This window comes from Lycium ferocissimum, chromosome 9 (genome assembly GCF_029784015.1).
Source record: "Lycium ferocissimum isolate CSIRO_LF1 chromosome 9, AGI_CSIRO_Lferr_CH_V1, whole genome shotgun sequence".
In the NCBI taxonomy this organism is placed as follows: Eukaryota; Viridiplantae; Streptophyta; class Magnoliopsida; order Solanales; family Solanaceae; genus Lycium; species Lycium ferocissimum.
This window is the reverse complement of record NC_081350.1, coordinates 42268962-42283044: the sequence shown is the minus strand read 5'-3', so window position 1 is coordinate 42283044 and position 14083 is coordinate 42268962. Positions and strand designations below refer to the sequence as shown.

Below are 14083 nucleotides of genomic sequence, written 5' to 3'. Positions count from 1 at the left end.
AAACTGAAAAGTTTTCATCAACTTTCCTCATTTATATCATTGCATGACAACTTTCCAAAACCAGCAGAACCAAACGGGGAAAAGAAAAAGCCTTTTTGATCAACTTTTATACATCCATAAAGTCTTCTTAAGGTACCCTTTTCTTGAATTTTACAGTTTCACTATTAACATGATCATTCTTTAATTTATTTTCAAGATTGATCCAAAACTTTAAACCAATAGTTGTGTGAACTTATATGTGGATGTGAACTTAGTGTACTTTCTTTGCAATTTGGTGATTCGTTTTCATTTTAACTGTAAGTGTTTGAGCTGTTTTTTAGAAGTGATGATGTAGTTCTTTTTTTTTTTTTTTTTTTTTTTGAGATAACCATAGTGTGGTGTTCGGGCCAGTTTGTGTGCACTTTGACTAATTTCATAGGTATTTGTTACTAACACAGGTAGTTGATAACTCTGTTCATCAAGGCTTGGACAACAGGAAAAAAATCAAGTAGTGTTTTTGTAGGAGTATGTGTTATAGTGTATTGATGATATTTCAATGTTTCATTTTGATATTAACAGGTTGGTTTTAAGCTTTTGGGGGAGTTCTTCTTCCTATACTTTCAGTTATGTTTAATTATATAGGAACGCGTATTCTTCCGTGATTTTCAAATAGTTAGAATTTCAAGCAGAGGTTTGGGAGTACTCAGGTCATAGTGGAAGCTTTGATTTTGTGTGACTGCTAATGACAGAAACATTCATGTTAAAGGTTGATGGTGATTGTGTTTTTCCCGCGTCCCATCCCTGAGGTAGTATTTTCACCATGGGAGTTCATCTATTAGATAAACATAAAATAAAATAAAAATATAACCTTATAGATACAGTGTGATTTTTCGACGAAAGGAGTGTGGATGAATCCCCTTCTGCCCCTCTAGCTTTGCCCCTGCTCTCATCCTCTCCTTAGTGGTTTTTATATCTGTGAAAACTGAAAAATATAGCCTATAGACGAAAAGGGCTTAAACTAGTGAGGCTGAAGATACTGTGTATGACAGTGAGGTTTGAACACTTAGTTTACTCATTTTCGCATTTGAAAGTATTCATGATGCTTACCTTATGAAATTTTACTTATAAGGCACAAATCTTAGTTAATTTTGTAGTTTAGCTCATTGGCCATTCACTTGATGTATTTTTGGGCAGAGTATGCCATAGTAGTTGCACTTATCGGTAGCATCCAGAGAATGATTTATGGTACTGATTTATATATTATGTCTTAGGTATCTCTTTGTTCTATTTTGAAGAGTATTGTGTGAGCATAGAACCGTGCATCATATAAAATGGAAGCTTCTGAAGGAAGTAGTTATGTCTCTTTCTTCAAAGACAAGGGGTCATTTGGGGTTGTCGGTGCTGTTGTAATTGCGATTATAATACCTTTATTCCTCTCCTTGGTTCTTATGGGGAAGAAAAAGGCAAAACAGAGAGGAGTTCCAGTTAACGTTGGTGGTGAGGCAGGTCTTGCAATGCGAAATGCTAAGTCAGCCAAATTAATTGAAGTTCCTTGGGAAGGGGCTACAACTATGGCAGCTCTATTTGAGAAGTCTTGTAGAAAACATTCGAGTAAGCGCTGTCTTGGAACTAGAAAATTAGTTAGTAGGGACTTCATAACAGCAAAGGATGGAAGAAAGTTTGAGAAACTTCACTTGAGCGAGTATAACTGGGAGAGTTATGCGCAAACATTTGATCGGGCTTGCAACTTTGCCTCTGGACTTGTTAATTTGGGTCACGATGTGGAGACTCGTGCTGCTATATTCTCTGAAACTCGTGCAGAGTGGATCATTGCCTTTCAGGTATTCGAGTTAATCCCATTTTATATTAAAATAGTTCATGTTTGTTTGTTATGTGATTACTAGAGTAGTACAACAAATTTTATAGTTGAAATTATTGTTCTCAGGGATGCTTCCGCCAGAATATAGCTGTTGTTACTATTTATGCTTCTTTGGGAGATGATGCCCTTATACACTCGTTGAATGAGGTGGGGCATTTAAATATTTTTTTCTCTTGGATTACATAAAGTGCCAGCAAATGTGATGGATTGAATTCCATTGTGATCATTGACAGACTCAAGCATCCACATTGATTTGTGACGCCAAGCAACTTGAAAAATTGGCTGCAATTGGTTCTAATCTGAAAACCATCTCCAATGTCATATATTTTGAAGATGATGAGACTGCAATAGATTCAAGCACTACAAATACTGACAGCTGGAGGGTGACATCTTTCTCGGAAGTTGAAAAAATGGGTAAAAGTAATCCTATTCAACCAATTCTGCCTATAAAGAGAGATATTGCAGTGATCATGTATACAAGTGGCAGCACAGGCATGCCTAAGGTATAATGAAACTTGCTTTTAATTTTTCCTTCTGATATGATATTTAACTTTGATTCCTCAATAGGATAGAGTATCAGAGCTTTCCACGTGGCCAGATCTTGTGTATCATTTAATGGTTACAGGCCTGAATTATTATAACAAATATGACTCATCAATCTTGACTCCCGGGGTAAAAGCTTGGTGATGAATGAGTAAAATTGAGATTCCATATAGATATATAGACGGCTATGTTTCTGATCACCTTTGCAGGAGACAAAAAGTTTTCTCATTATTGCCTATTCTAGAAAAACCTTCTATCGTATCCATCTCTGACCAATGATTCTTAAGGCATATTGACAAAATTCCTTTACTAGATTTGACTTGACTCCACCCTAAAAGCGATAATGCACTATGTTCCTACCAAAAGAAGGCTGGAAAAAAGAGAGCTCCTTTCTTTTCTACCTTTTTTTAGGACATAAATCTTATTCGATTTTGTAATAGTGGATTCTATACCTGCATTCTGCCTTTTCGAAGACAAAGTAGTCATTGCACACACTTGGCATTTTACCTTAGGAAAAGCTCAGCTCTTGTCCCTGGACAACATTTCTTTTCCAATTCATCTATTACACCAAAGAAGCTTCAATCTGGTGAACAAAAAGAAAATGAGTACTCCCTTTGTCCTAATTTATATGACAGTCTTTCCTTTTGGTCAGTCCCATAAAGAATGAAATCTTTCTATATTTAGTAACAATTTAACTTTAAAATTTCTATTTTACCCTTAATGAGATGATTTATAGTCACACAAATATCTATGGCTTTAGACCACAAATTCCAAAAGTTTTTGTTTTTTTCTTAAACTCCATGCCCAGTCAAACACCATCGCATAAATTGGGATGGAGGGAGTATTAACTTTTGTCATGATGTAATCTCATGAGTCTTATACTTTAGATATTTGTCTCATCCAATGCGATGTTTTTTCCTTTGTGAAAAGAAAAGTGTGTTACTTGTTCTCTTTGGCTTTCAGTTTAAACAAACTTACTTTTCTTTTATGTTATCCTCTTTGTTGGTTAAAAAAATTAGCTTGAATTAATCTCACTTAAGCTCTTTCTTTTTTATGTTTTAGGGTGTCATGATAACTCATGGCAACATTGTAGCAACTGCGGCTGCAGTTATGACTGTTATTCCAAAACTTGGAAGCAGTGATGTCTATTTGGCATACTTACCTTTAGCTCATGTTTTTGAGTTAGCGGCTGAGGTAATCTTCAGAGTTTTTACATCGTTTGTTTCATTGAGTCTTTATCTAGCAATGAAGCTTGTTGTAGTTCTGAGTGATTCTGGTCCTGCAGACTGTTATGTTGACTGCTGGTGCTTCAATTGGTTATGGCTCGGCTCTGACATTGACAGATACATCTAATAAAATCATGAAAGGGACCCACGGAGATGCCTCAGCTTTAAAACCTACTTTAATGGCAGCAGTTCCAGCCATTCTGGATCGTGTTAGGGATGGTGTTATAAAGAAGGTTTAAGTTGGACCTTCGGGGCATTTTAGTTGGAGTATAAGGCCTCATATGAGGTACTAATCTCGTGATTATGTTTTTCTATTCTAGGTGGAGGAGAAGGGAGGATCTGCAAAGAAACTCTTCAATATTGCCTTTAACCGTCGATTGGCCGCTATGGAAGGTAGCTGGTTTGGAGCATGGGGTCTAGAGAAACAATTATGGGAGGTGATTATTTTTAAAAAGATACGATCAGTACTCGGAGGAGATATCCGTTTCATGCTTTGCGGTGGTGCTCCTCTGTCAGGAGATACACAAAGATTTATCAACATTTGTATGGGGTAACTTTTCTTCTGTCTTGACATCAAGAAATTCTTCTGCATACACTTTACTTTTCAATACTGCTCTCTGGATGGACTGTTTTATTCTAGAATTTTCATGATCATTTTCTACAGAGCGCCTATTGGTCAGGGATATGGCTTGACAGAGACATTTGCAGGAGCTGCCTTTTCCGAGGCAGATGATCCTTCTGTTGGTCGTGTTGGTCCACCTCTTCCTTGTTGCTATATAAAGGTATGGTGGATACTTCTTTGAATAAAGCTTGATAATATTTCAAATGTGGATAATCTGGGTGTATCCCATTCAGAAAATGTCTATGGAATTCTTTTGGGGCCATCGCTACACTCAATCATTTATTAAAAAGATCTATGTTCCAAACATTGAGCTAAGTTTTCTTGAATAGTACGTTTTGTGGAATCATGCAGTGGACAAAATGATCTGTCTCCTAGGAAATTAGTGTTCAAGTAATTAGAAGAGTAATCCCAACAGGTCAATTAATTTCTGATACATCAGAGGATATAGCTTCCTGTGGAAATCGACGTGTTGTATAAACTGCGTTAGCAAGTGTCATTTACTCAACAAAAACATGAGAGTCTTTTCACCCTTTTCATCCTAAAAGCTAAGGATAACATCATTAATGTTCCCTGAGGTTTGTCCTCTCTGTTGATTATAAAGATTATGGTGCAAAGAGAAAGCTGCTAGCTAATGAGCTGTGTTGGAAGTTACTGAAAAGCAAGTGTCCAACAAGTAGTTCTTCCGTTAATTAATTGTCTCATTAGAACAAATTGAACAATTAAGAGGTAAAGCAAGAGGAGAATTTGGGAGAATACAACTAATGATGCTCCCAGTGCTGCCTTTGCCACACGGAAAATATAGTTACTCTAACATTCCTCATGTATTCACAATGATTCCGTTCCTACATCTCACGTCATAGTCTTCCCATCTTCCAATCTAGAATGAACAACTGAACATCCTTTTACATCCAACCACTACTCCTAAAGACATTGCTAACTCTTTTCCTTCAGAGTTTTCACATTGAGTGGACCGCGTTTATTTTTGATAAATTGAATGGTCCTATTTCACCTCAGATCATTGTTATCAGCCTTCTTTTAGTGATGTTTTCCAGCTGCTGTAGTCTTTGAGACAGCTGTACATAAAACCTCTGTTTGATATAGAAGTATGTACTTAAATGTCTATCTGTGCAGGTGCATATATGACCATTCGGTTGCCTATAAACGTCATTGCTAAATAACTTGCTTTAGGCACCACTTAGTTTGTAGATATTTAAGGAGTGATAAGAGGGGAAAAAGTTCCTATGACCTATTTGAAGTTTTGTCCTTCCAATGTCTATGAGGTATGAGACATTTGTAATTTTTATTAGGATGATCTGTTGAAGTTTGGTTTCCAAGAAGTATTCAAGTTTAAATGTAGCAAGAGTAATTTTCTCTTCTGGAGACTTTCTCGTAGTCCAGTCGGAGGGAAATGGACAAAATAGACAGCTAATTTATCCAGAAGCTAAAGAATAAGTGTTGGATACTGTTATTCCCTATTTATTCCTTTTCTTTCAAACTTTACTAACTTGATAAGTTTAGGAATTTTCTGTTTTTTATGACGGTGCATGGTGATTTTTTCATAAAATGTGTTGTGTTTAACAATACAGCTTATTTCTTGGGAAGAAGGAGGTTACACAATTGGTGATAAACCGATGCCTCGGGGAGAAATAATTGTTGGTGGGAACAGTGTTACTGCTGGTTACTTCAACAATGGCGACAAAACTAATGAGGTGTACAAGGTAGTTCTGAGCCTCTTCTTGTAAATGGACTGAATTTGTTTGTACCGCAAGCCTGTTGATGATGTTAATACCTCTAATGCAGGTTGATGAGAGGGGCATGCGCTGGTTCTACACTGGTGACATTGGAAGGTTTCATCCTGATGGATGCCTTGAAATCATTGACAGAAAGAAAGATATTGTTAAACTTCAGCATGGGGAGTATATCTCACTTGGAAAGGTATTTAATTCTGTTTATATATTTTTGTATAGATCGGTATTCACCATTTTCTTTTTTCCTTCATCATGGCATTTGCTTGAAATTTATATTTAATGGTTTGCTTGGGGCTACAATGAACATAATCTGCTTAAATTTTAGTGCATTTGACTATGGCTTCAGGTTTAATTTTGGATGTGGGTGCATATTTTTGTGCTCGATACTTATTCTTTGCAACTTCGTAGTATAGGCAGAATTGGGGACATCAAAAAACTTTATAATAATATTTACTGGGATTGTTATTTTGGCCTTAATCTGAGTTTTCTTTGTTTTTTGCCTTGCTTTCTTTCACCCAAAATGTCTTTCCCCTCTTTAGGTCTTGATTTATAGGAATTGTATGACAAATCGATGCTCATTGCAGGTTGAGGCTGCACTTATATCAAGCAATTATGTCGATAACATAATGGTCTATGCAGACCCCTTCCATAATTATTGTGTAGCACTGGTTGTTCCTTCACAAAAGGTGCTTGAGAAATGGGCACAAGAAAATGGCATCGAGCATAGAGCTTTCTCTGATCTGTGCAACAAAGTCGAAGCAGTGAATGAAGTCCAGCAATCCCTTTCAAAGGTTTGTCGCCTTTTCATCCGAATTATCATCATGATGATCCGTATTGAAAATTAACCTGGCAAGTATATAGGCCTGTGACAGCTCGGTGTTAGCTCCACATAGGATAACTCGGTACTATCAAAAAAAAGTGATTCGAGTAATGGAGCATATCTTTGCCGATACAGATTTACTCCGTTGAAGCAAAAGACCATCTCTAATTTTCACGGCATTAATTTGCGTGTTGGAAAGTTTTCAACTATAGAGTGCTGACTGTGTAGTTAATGTGACTCAAATGCAGGTAGGCAAAGCTGCAAAATTGGACAAGTTTGAGATTCCTGCAAAGATCAAGTTGATACCCGAGCCATGGACGCCTGAGTCCGGATTAGTTACTGCAGCTCTCAAATTGAAGCGCGAACCCTTGAAAGCGAAATTTAAGGATGAGCTTCTGAAGTTGTATCAATGAATTATTATCTTAATATTGACTGATTTAGCCTCTATGTAGCAGGAGAAATATGTAGTTCATTGGCAGTTGAAGAGTGGTAATGTGTTAGAAAAACATCAGTTTTCCTCGTGAAGTGAAATCACACGTCTTATTTCCCTGTTGTATTAGACTTCAATCATTTATGCTAAGGTCAGTTACTACTTCATTACATTGATGTTCTCCATATGCTTGTTCTTCTGAGTGATGTTATGTACATAGTGGTAGTGTATTTTCTTTATCAACTCGCAAAGGTAGCCTCGCTAATTGAAAACTCTCCGACTAAACTCCACTCATATATGGCTGAACATTGGGCGTATATACCTGAACTTCAGGCATATATGACTATACTCTGGACATCTCCTGTCTTTCAAATATCCATATTCCTCTAGTATGAAATATCGAAGACATTGATAATATTCCAAACTCAAGAGTGAGTTACTATGGTTTCCTGTATGCGATTTCTTGTGGATTACGATGCGTGAATGGTATATCCAACCAGTAGAGAAAAATGTCAAAAATTTCTGTGAGAGATTGATTCAAGTGCCTATTGGTTTTATTGATGTAAGGAGAATAGCTGCCTAGCTGGACCATCAAGATTTGCTATTATATAGAAGTGGCTTTGTTATGTTTTTTCGGACATGCTTGGACATCTTCACCCTCCAGAGGAAAAATGGTGAAAATGTAGAAAAGCATGTGAAAAAGAACATTGATCTTTGAATTAATGAAAGGCAATGACAGAAGAAGAATCCAAGAAGTTATGTCTGACATTTGTGAAACACCAACTACAAGTTAAATATTTCGGAAAAAAAAAAGTAAATATAGCTTAAATAGCATTGCCAAAACTGACTGTCGGGTGTCATTTTTTACGTGCTAAGTAGTTCCAAAACACAAAAGATAGATTCAATTCAAGAAAGTTCACTGAACACATTGCACATCAAGTACACAACCAGCAACACCATTTCGTTTCTTTTCTTTTCGGTTTATCATTAACAACTTCCACTGCATACACAATTCCACGCTAGGTACAAAACGTGCAGCAAAACAGAGAACTAATTCAGAACAAAAATACTTTTTTTCTTCAATCTAAGGTTCGACAAATCTAGGATTAACAACCAAATTCACTGTTATAACACAAACCAGGCGATGCTTGCAAAAACCAGAGACTTAATAGGAAAGGGTAAGTTAAGCCAAGGATGAATTGCCTGCCGGTGACTGTCTTTGCCAGTTAAGAACTTATAATCACCGGACAATCGGAGCACGTTGCTGAGTTCCATTGCCTTGCATGGTAATATCCATATGAGAGGATACACTAAAGGCCCTGTGATCAGGCTGCTGTTGGAAGCTGAAAGCAGAAGTTGAACCATCATGTTCAACTGAGTCTCGAGAAGAGGTTGAGTTAGCGGGGTAACTATTTGGATCAGATTGATGCACTTTCTTTGAGCTAAGAAAGCGTCCTCCGGAACCTCTAACTCTATTCACTGCATGAAGATGCCTTGACTCGTGAAGATATGGCTGCACGCAATAAAAATCCAGAAGAAGAATAAGTCCAAATTTCATCTTGAAGAATAAAGTAAAAGTTGAGAAGTCTAAAGCCTATTATTGGGGTATAGTAAAAGTCAAGAAGTATAAGTTATACACCAGCTTGAGTAGCTCATAATATTCTCTCCCCCAATGAAAATGCAGAGTCGATAGTACTTTTTTTCCTTTCGTTAGATCCTAATAACCAACTTATTTTCATGTTTCATCTCACCATAAATGATCAAAATGATGAACCTTTCCCTACTTGAATACAAAATTAGATACTACTCCCTCCGTCCCATTTTAACTGTCGCTTTAGCTCTTTTCACGCCCATTAAGAAAAATAATAAATATAAGGTATATTTTACTAAGTTATCACTATTTACTAGATTTTTTGAGAATCGAGCAATATTAAAAAGGACTATTTTAATGTTAAGGGTATAGTTGAAAACAATTGCCAATTTTGATCTTGAATTCTAAAGTGACACTTATTTTAGGACAATATTTTTAAGCTAAAGTGACAGTTAAAATGGGACGGAGGGAGTATACTCTAAGAATAAAGCAGGAGCATGATAAAGTTTCATTTGTCAAGACAACAATGACAAAAAAATTGTGCACCATAAACGAAGAACCATTGTAAATAGAGACTTGGGAAATCATGACTTCTACATTAATATTAGAACACTAAATGATATTGTATAATGCCTGATCACGTATTTATTATTCCTAAATATGCACGAGAAAAAACTGCACCTCAGAGCTTCATAGGATTTAATTGCAATATGCTTTTCGCTTTCCCGTATAACAGTTATTGGATTTTTTTATGCAGATATACATATAGTTTGCTTTTTTCTTGAGGAAAAATCCTTTCTTAAGTTGTTACTAAGAAAATATTGTTAAGCACATGTTAGAAACAAAGGATAAGACAGTTCAGAGTTTCCATCATCTTGCTACTTCAAATCTATCTATCATCTTTTTCTTCAATTTGTGTTAGTCATAGTGCAGTTCATTGAATGAAATCAGAAAGAAATGTGAGTTTAATGAACTACTAAAACTGGGGAAGAACAGAAAGTACCCAAATACCTTTCTATTTTTGACAAGTTTGTTCTGAGCTTCAAGTTTTGCACGTATCTGTCTACGCCTCATGATCCCATGGTACTGTTTTGCATTTACATAAATTGGTCCATCCTCTGCAAGATCTACGGGAAGTGGGACCCGAGCAGGTGCTATGCCAATCATTTGAGGCTGCATTGTCCAAATAAAAGAAAAATTTCAAAGAAGAAAGAGAAAGGAAAAGAAAAAGAAATAGAAAGAAAAACGAGTAGTATGAGAGAACTGAAAAGGGACAAATTGCCCTTAAAAAATAGCCCAACGGAGGACAAAAGTGTCCCTCGGCGAAAAGTACCGGGGCAATTTTGGTCCTTTTCCTTAAATAAACAGACCGAATTCTATTCAGTGTTTAAAGTGTGACTCATGAAAATGAAATATCGTGCGTCCGCGTATCACAGAAGTTACATAGTCCACATACCAAATCCGTAAAATTTTGAGATTAACAAAAACTTAAGATCCTTGATGAATAAAACTTGATGAAGACGTTATCAGTAACGTTATCAGTAATTATCTGCCTCCAATATTAGGAGAATATTTAAACCTAAAAGAAAGTTTTAAGTAAGTGGTAGCCCCTAAGATGAAGAAACAACTTTCGCAATCAAGTCATATATATATATATACTAGAAATAAAGCAAACATGTCACCATTTGGAGATAAAGAGAGGAAACTTCAAAGCAAGCAATACAATAAACAAAAAACGGAAGCAGAGTACTCACAAAAGGCTGAGGTCCATAAGCAGTATATAAGCCACCGATATAGGGATCAGCATAACCAAAAGGAGAGAAACCCTGCAGCGTAAAAAAATTGATAAATTAGATTTTGCCAAAAGCAAAGGAAAAAAGTCTCTAGAAAAGAAACAACGTACAGTTGAATGGGCCACTTCATTTTGCGAAGAAAAGAGAGCAGGCTTTATTTGAACTTGCATATCTCTTCCATATCTTTCATCATGAACTGAAAACCAAGATGTAAGATAGCCATCATTATAAGCAAAAGAACTTTGTTAAGTAAAAAGCTAATCCTGTTGAGAGTCATTCTGTCAAGCTACTTATGCATCAGAAAAAGAAAAGAACATTGCCAAATAGACAGAAGAGTTTTTTATATTATATATTGGAGGAACAGCTTGGTGAGACTAAGAAAATGATTATCGTAATTTGAGTAGTACAGTTGTTGGTCAATTGATTAAACTGAACTAGTGAATATTAGATTATATACATAAAAGACTTGCAAAAAAAGTTTGACAATCTTTAAAGCATCGGTACCATATTCTGAGGAAGCACATTGATCTTGAGAATTTGTTTTCCCTGAGGCAGTCATTTTGTCTGGGGAGTTAAAAGTTGAATATGTCAACTGCAATGTCTTGCCTTGTAAGTCTGGATCCAAAGACTTCATCTCCTGACAGCAAGGAGATGGAAATTCCACTTCTGATGAAATTTTTTTATGTAAAGTTTCTTGTTGATTGGAACTCCGCCATAATTAGCTAAACAGCAAATTGATACATAAAACAGATACTATAAGTTTGATCTAAGCATTTCTTTGGTAAAGTTGTAAAGGGCGATAAAAGACACAAGGACAAACAGGCTTATGCAATGCTAAGCATTTCTGCGAGAACATTTAATTTTCTTAGTATTGATGATTTACATGCAGTAACTAGCAATTCATCATATATTAACAAAAGACATTGACCTACTCAATATAGTCTACTCATCGATATAGATGCTAAAACCATATCAAAAAGGATTTGATCTGATAGAAAAATGACCACCTAAACTGAAATCAACAAAAATACCATTTAAAATGTGAAAAATTAAGAGAAAACCCAGGTCACATATAGTATCAGAAAACTCTTCTCAATGGTCAATAAAAACAAAAGGGAAAGAAAACATTAGATCAGAACCAAGAACACAAGAATAAGAAAAAGTCAACCAAATATTCAGATCTTTAAACGCCACTTTGGAAATGTTACTATAATCAACAGAACTTCCACGGATATTAGAAGAAAAAACGCGGTTTTCTTTTACTACCCACAAACAGAAAATATACAGAGAACCAATAAAGATAGCAACTTTACTCATTATTCCCCTCATCAATATGCTTTCTATCTTAAAAGGACATACTTTTGACTTTAAAGTCCACATGCATCCAAGATTTTCACAATTATCTAACCAAACCAGTATATACACAATACCCAAAAAGGAAAATGTAGAAATCAAAAGCAAAATGAAACTATAAGAAGAAGTAAATAACTTGGCATACACATAAACAAATCCAATAATGAAACATGAAAGAACAAAAGATCAGGAAAAAGTTAACCAAATATTCAGATCTTTATTGCATCAATAACACCACTTTGCAAATGTTGCTATTATCAACAGAACTTCCATGTATATTAGAAGAAAAAACCCAGCTTCCTATCACAACCCATAAACAGAAATATACAGAAAACCAATAGAGATTGCAACTTTACTCATTATTTCCCTTATATTATGCATAACAATCTTAAAAAGACATACCTTTGACTTTAAAGTCCACATGCATTCAAAATTTTCACTATGTAGAACATTCCTTATCTAAATCAAAGTAGCAAACAAGCATATACACATTACCCAAAAAGGGAAATTTAGATATCAATAGCAAGATGAAACTGTAACAAGACGAAAACTACTGGGCATACACATAAATAAATCCAATACTGAAACATGAAAGAACAAAAGATCAAGTAAAAGTCAACCAAAAATTCAGATCTTTATTGCATCAACAACACCACTCTGCAAATATTAAAAGGAAAAAACCATTTTCCTATTACCCCATAAACAGAAAATATACAGAACACCATAGCAACTTTACCCATTATTTCCCTTATCAATATGCATAACAATCTTAAAAAGACATACCTTTGACTTTAAAGTCCACATGCATAGATATATTTTCTATAAAAAGTTTAGAAATCAATAGCAAAATGAAACAACAAAACAAAAAAGAAGAAGAAAACTATTGGGCGCACACATATATAAATCCAATACTGAAACATGAAAGAACAAAAGTCAACCAAATATTCAGATCCTTATATTAGAAGAAAGACCAATAAACATGGCAACTTTACTCATTATTTCCCTTCTCAATATGCATAAAAATCTTAAAAAAGACATACCTTTGACTTTAAAGTCCACATGCATTCAAAAAATTTCACTATTATCTAACCAAACCAGTATATACACAATATCCAAAAAGGGAAATTTAGAAATCACTACCAAAATGAAACAACTAAACAAAAAAGAAGAAGAAAACTACTTGGCATACACATAAACAAATCCAATACTGAAACATGATAGAACAAAAGATCAAGAAAAAGTCAAACCAAATATTCAGATCTTTATATTAGAAGAAAAAACCAGTTTCATATCACAGCACATACACACAAAATATACAGAAAACCAATAAAAATAGCAACTTTACTCATTATTTCCCTTCTCAATATGCATAACAATCTTAAAAAAGACATACCTTTGACTTTAAAGTCCACATGCATTCAAAATTTTCACTATTATCTAACAAAACCAATATATACACAAAACCCCAAAAGGGAAATTTAGAAATCACTAGCAAAATGAAACTATTAAAAGAGTAAACTACTTGTCCTACACATATATAAATCCAATACTGAAACATGAAAGAACAAAAGATCAAGAAAAAGTCAAACCAAATATTCAGATCTTTATATTAGGAAAAAAAAAAAACAGTTTCCCATCACAGCACATACACACAAAATATACAGAAAACCAATAAAAATAGCAACTTTACTCATTATTTCCCTACAATATGCATAACAAGCTTAAAAAGACATACCTTTGACTTTAAAGTCCACATGCATAGATATATTTTCTATAAGAAGTTTAGAAATCAATAGCAAAATGAAACAACAAAACAAGTACTAAGAAGAAGAAAACTATTGGGCAAACACATAAATAAATCTAATACTGAAACATGAAACAACATAAGACATAAAAAAATAGAAAAAACAAAGGAAAAAAAAAAAGTAGTGAATGGAGAGAAAGACCTGTGGATTCCACTAAAGTTAAGATAAGAATTAAACACAAGTGTTACTTGTTGGGATAAAGTCAAGCATGTTTCCTTTCTTGAAACTCTCTTTCTCTCTTCTTTATAACTCTAAAATTATTATTATTATTATTATGTTTTTTTGCCTTGTAAG

The 14083-nt window shown here is 34.8% G+C and overlaps 2 protein-coding genes across 3 annotated transcripts; one reads left to right on the top strand and one right to left on the bottom strand.

Moving 5' to 3' along the window:
* LOC132030903 (long chain acyl-CoA synthetase 8-like) lies at positions 1–7417 on the top strand. 2 transcript variants are annotated; one of them, XM_059420695.1, is made up of 12 exons: positions 1–132; positions 1251–1820; positions 1925–2005; positions 2092–2361; positions 3464–3595; positions 3687–3860; positions 3948–4177; positions 4292–4409; positions 5836–5967; positions 6050–6184; positions 6582–6788; positions 7066–7417. In XM_059420695.1, exons 2-12 carry the CDS (start codon positions 1311–1313, stop codon positions 7228–7230), a joined length of 2154 nt encoding a protein of 717 aa, XP_059276678.1. In that variant the 5' UTR covers positions 1–132; positions 1251–1310; the 3' UTR covers positions 7231–7417. The 2 variants fall into 2 exon arrangements, with proteins under 2 accessions (XP_059276678.1, XP_059276679.1); XM_059420696.1 differs by lacking the exon at positions 1–132 and adding an exon at positions 151–296.
* Positions 7418–8182: 765 nt separating this feature from the next.
* Positions 8183–14083, bottom strand: LOC132030902 (nuclear transcription factor Y subunit A-7-like). Its single transcript, XM_059420694.1, has 6 exons — positions 13931–14083; positions 11136–11365; positions 10742–10827; positions 10593–10664; positions 9850–10011; positions 8183–8760 (listed from the first exon to the last, which is right to left on the bottom strand). Exons 2-6 carry the CDS (start codon positions 11263–11265, stop codon positions 8488–8490), a joined length of 723 nt encoding a protein of 240 aa, XP_059276677.1. The 5' UTR covers positions 11266–11365; positions 13931–14083; the 3' UTR covers positions 8183–8487.